A 5388-nucleotide genomic window follows, 5' to 3' on the forward strand; every position below is an offset into this window, starting at 1 on the left:
TTAATCCTGATATCAATTATTAATTTTTAAATTTAAAAATAAATACAACAAAATAATTATAAGTCTTATACAATTGATTAGTGAATTCTAATTGATAAACTTAAATTATACCAAAATATAATAAATTAAAATTGATGAAAAATGACTAAAAACCACTCTCTCGTCCCACTTATCTTGGCACATTTGTTTTTGACATGGAGATTAAAAATAAGGTGTTAAGAGTGTAAAGTGAGTAGGGACTTTTTATTTGATATGTGTAAAAAATAAATGGACCACATATTATTTTTAAAAAATATTATTATAAATGAGACAAACTAAAAAGAAAAGTATGTCATGATAATTGGGACGGATGAAATATAACAAAAAAAAAATATTGAAAGTGAGTAAGACGTCAAAAATGGGACATACAGTGTGTCTGTGTTGGTATAGTATAGAATAATTAATATCTGAAATTAAAAGTTTCAGGTTTAAATTAAGTTTACCATCACGCCGCCATCAAAATTATTTGTTCAAATGGGATTAAATAAAGCTTGCAAAATGCACATTCCGCATTAAACTGGGCGCAAGCAGCCCCTCCATTTCATTATTTGGAGTAACTTAAATAAATCAAATGAAAACGATAACAAAAATTTATACGATTCCCTTGGTGAGAAATGTGAAACTACACAACAAAAATTCCAAGTCACGGGAATGTTAAAGGACAAAGCACCCTTAATTTTCACACACAACTCTGTCTCTCTCCTCACATTTTGTATGCCTCCACTCCACCAACTAGATCTTCTATAAATCAGAGGTTTTGAGGAAATTCAGGCTTCCATTTCCCACCTTGTTTCTCATCTCTTCCAATGGCTTACTCACCACTAATTCTCTTGATTGCTTTTGGGTTCTTCACTCTTCAACTTCATGCTCTCAACATCGGTCTTCAAGCAAATGCAGGTCTCAGCTTGGTACGTCGTTATATCTAATATTGACTGATTAAAAACATTTAATCTGGTTTCAGTTTGTTGGTATCGTTTCAAGTTTTTGCTCATCTAACATGATATACTTCAATTTTTTTTGTCAAAATAAATTTTATCTTTTGCAGTTCAAACAGTGCAGTAAAACATGTGAATCAATGTTCTGTGAAGGTATTTTCCTTTCTATAAATAATTTTCCTGCTCTCTTGGATCTTGTAGTCACACATCTTTTTTTTTTCCTTTTTTCTGTTTTTTTTTTTTTTTTAATTCTAAATTTGGAAATTTTAGCTCCTCCATTTTTACGATATGGGAAATATTGCGGGCTCTTGTACACTGGATGCCCAGGAGAGCAGCCGTGTGATCGCTTAGACACTTGTTGTATGCATCATGATCAATGCATATCCAAGATGGGAAGTAAGTTCTTCAGTTCTCTTGCTTAAATTAATTATTTAAAGATTATCCCAAATAATTATATTTATATATGTAAATTTTTGGGTATTACTATATGTCTAAAATTTGACTCTGGTTTTGATGGTGACCTCTCACCTTAATTCCTAATGTACTAATTAAGTAATGCTAATATCTCTATAAACTTTTGGGGAAACCTTCGAAATTCACAAGTTTTCTTCATCCCCACCAAACGGTTTTATTCTGGATGAAAATTTCAGCACAACACAATTATTGCTAACTGCTACTTGTTTGTTATAAATTAGGTACGTCGTCTTGGAGTAACAAATTAGATATTTTAGCAAATTCGCTATGCACTAATTGATTAGTTATAAAAAATGAAGAAGAATACACATACTTACGGCTTAAGATATTTTTGGGTGAAACACAATTGTGGTAGTGGCACATGAAAAGTGAAACAAGCGATTTCGATATATTTTGATGTTAGTATTTGAAAATTTATTCCAAAGAAGATAATCTATAATGGCATGTTACTAATAGTAGTTGTCAATTATCTTACATCTAATTGCTAATTCCCAAAATTTCAGACCCATATTCATCCCATTTGTATTTTTGCTCTGCCATAGCGTGGGGTCATATTCGACACTTGTTAGTTGTGACATGCACTTTATTTGTTTTCATATATAGCTTGTTAGTTGTTAATATCTTGCTACAGAGAAACTAATTGTGTATTTAATTAAAACTAGTTACATGAACTATTTAACTAGGCGTAATTACTATTTAATTTCCAACATTTTGCATTTAACTGATCATTTACAGTACCCATTTATATGGGTAAGAAATGCATAAAGTAAACGTAAAAATTACTCCTACAACATACTCAAATATTCACTTGGTTCACATAATGTTGTCCTAATTTGTTATTTTGGTCTATCCACAAAAAGTTATTTTAATCTATTTTTAGTAAATTTTTTAGTCTTTTTTTCTACTCACTAACATGTGGGCCTCATTCTTCACTCACCGACTTAATTAATTTTTTTCATTTTTCTTTATTTGTGGGTCTCTCTTTCTCCACTAACTAAATAAACAATACTACAATTTTTTTTAAACTCGTGCCTTTTTCCCTTATGACAACATTTCGTGGACGAAAAAAGTAATGTCTTTTTACATAAATTAAAACTTTGATTTTCTTTTTCAACTTTTTTTTTTTTGTAATAGCTCAAAAAAGTAAGGAGAGAAACCATTAACGGGACCCAACTAAAGGAGTTCAATATGATCTTGTTAAAACCTTGTCAGTAAATCTCCCAATAGAAGATGCGTTCTCTTTAGTTATAAATTTATCATGAAAAAAATAAGACATAAACAAAATTTCACTCTTTATATTTTTTATTTCTTTTCCCTCATTTCCTACAAAATAGAATTTGACTCTTACTCATTAATGTGATAATATGATCCCTCATTTGTAATGAAAAGGAAGAATGATTAATGATCAAATTCTATTTTATACCAAAATGAGGGAAAGGAAACAAAGGATTTAAAGGGTGAAATTTTGTTTATCCTTCATTTTCCCATAATAAATTTACAATAAAAAAGAACGCAAGCTAAGAAGAAAAAAGAAAATATCATAAAAAGCTTCATTCCAAGATCTCTCACACAGAAGAGTATTTGGGTGTCTCAATTTTGCCACTTGAGCTATGCTTCATTGACAAAAAACTTACTAAAATATTTTCCTATATATATGCGAATAATATATATAAATATGCTTCTAATAAAATGTATTTGTGCAACAGTTCAATACAATAACAAGTTTATGAATTCGCGTGTGACGTGTCTTTGTATTAGTTCATTTAAAACGGTTACACGAACAATTTTTACGATTTTTAAAAAATATTATAATGCATGTTCATTAAAAGTAAATTTGTATATTTACGCAAAGGGCTGGTCTCCTGTGCGACGGTCGCACAGGAGTGCGACGGGTTGACCCGGCCCAAACCCGCCCTCCTGACCCGGAACCCGCCCAAACCCGGAACCCGCCCAAACTCCTAATTATTACATTTGTGTATAACAATTGTTACTTTTAATAAGCATGATATATACATTTGTTCGCACAAATGTATACTTATATAAATATAGGTATTTTCCTTCATTTAATATACAGTATTATATTTTCTAAACCCTAAATTCTATAAACTAAACCCTAAACCCTGTAAACTAAACCCTAAGCGTGAACACTAAACCCTAATAGGTGAAAACTAAACCCTAATAGGTGAAAACTAAACCCTAAGCATAAGATATACATTTGGTTGCACAAATGTATACTTATATTAATATAAATATTTACCTTCATTCAATATAAAACATTATACATATCAATATACATTTATATGAACAAATGTATATATTATGTTTATGAAAAGTAACAATTGTTATGCACAAATGTAATAATTAGGAGTTTGGGCGGGTTCCGGGTTTGGGCGGGTTCCGGGTCAGGAGGGCGGGTTTGGGCCGGGTCAACCCGTCGCACTCCTGTGCGACCGTCGCACAGGAGAATTTGCGTTACGCAAAAAGGTAGTGACTATTTTTATAACTATAACTATGATTTTCTTTTAAAACCTCTTTTATTTATTAAATATTTACGTGTTTTTCATAGTTTACTGCCTAAAAATAATCATATACTTTCCCTAAAAAAAAAATCATATACTGTTTGGCGCAAAATAATAATAAAAAAATCATATATTTGTGGGGTTTCTAGTTTGTCAACAAGTTGACACCGCTGGCATGTGAAATCTCATCAATTTGAACGACTATTTTACATAAAAATTAGTTGGTGAGAATTATATAATTATATTTGGGATGACAAATTATGATTAGCTTTGGTAATTTAAATTGTAAAATAATATAATGATTGGTGGGTGCAGATGATTACTTGAGCCAGCAATGCAATAAAGAATTCCTGAAATGTGTGGATTCGTTCAAGAGATCGAGGGCAGCCTCATTCAAAGGCAACACGTGTGATGTTGATGATGTTATCAAAGCCATTAACAATGCCATGAAAGCTGCTATCGTTGCAGGAAGAGTTTTTGGTAAACCTTAAACAACGTTACCTTATTAATCTTTTTATGTATCAAAAAAGATCCAAATTTTTAGTTTTTAGTTTTTAAAATTTCCCTACGTGGCCATTGTATGTTTGAAGGGAATGATAAGATTTGGGTTCTTATTTTATCCGTTTGTTGGAGTTTGTAAACTAGCCTTTTTTTTTTTTTTTTTTTTTGAAAAGTCAATATTCGAAATCAAAAGAATACAAAGAGTACTCGAATCCGAGCATAACAAGCAGAAACACAGCCAAGAAGACGTGCGGAGCAAGCGTCAAAACAATTAAATAGAGGAAGGAGAGGGAAAACACTTTTACAATTTTCTATAATAGAAAATTTTCTCCGGGCATACTAGATTATTTTCTCGGGAAACTAGTGTTACGCCCGTGCGTTGCACGGGATCTATTGTTTTTTTTTTTTATGTAATTATCTTTATATTTAGTGTATTTAAATTTAGTAAATATTAATAATATAAAGTTGTTATTAATGTGTAATTTTTAAAATTAGAAGAGTCGTAGAATGCGATATAACATTTTTTATTTGAGGACTTATTAAACTTTTTATATATTTAAAATATATAAAATATGTCAATATTTTTTAAATATTTCTTTTGTAAATTTCATATTAAACATATATGTTCTTATATTTTAAATTGTATAGTCTAATATCAAGGTAATTTTAAATTGAAATAAATGGAGAAAGAAAATAATTGAATGTAAAACATATTGTTGGTAAATTGATAAAACAATTTAAAACAAAGTACTCCATATATTATATATTTTGCAGCACTTCCTTATATACAACATTTGTAGTAGTATTTTTTTGGTAGTCACCATCATTTTCACAAATCAAAATTTTCAAACCAGAACGATTTGTGACTCGTGAAATTGCTACATACAATTGTCCATGACTAAACACTGGTCTTTTGAAAA

The 5388-nt window shown here is 30.1% G+C and overlaps 1 protein-coding gene across 1 annotated transcript; it reads left to right on the forward strand.

Annotated features, from left to right (window-relative positions):
- The first annotated feature begins 550 nt into the window (after positions 1 to 550).
- Positions 551 to 4602, forward strand: LOC131021364 (phospholipase A2-alpha-like). The gene is made up of 4 exons (XM_057950532.1): positions 551 to 947; positions 1085 to 1127; positions 1245 to 1370; positions 4283 to 4602. The coding sequence occupies exons 1-4, from the start codon at positions 846 to 848 to the stop codon at positions 4456 to 4458; spliced, it is 447 nt and encodes a 148-aa protein (XP_057806515.1). The 5' UTR covers positions 551 to 845; the 3' UTR covers positions 4459 to 4602.
- The last annotated feature ends 786 nt before the right edge of the window (positions 4603 to 5388 follow it).

Source organism: Salvia miltiorrhiza, chromosome 4, assembly GCF_028751815.1.
Source record: "Salvia miltiorrhiza cultivar Shanhuang (shh) chromosome 4, IMPLAD_Smil_shh, whole genome shotgun sequence".
In the NCBI taxonomy this organism is placed as follows: domain Eukaryota; kingdom Viridiplantae; phylum Streptophyta; class Magnoliopsida; order Lamiales; family Lamiaceae; genus Salvia; species Salvia miltiorrhiza.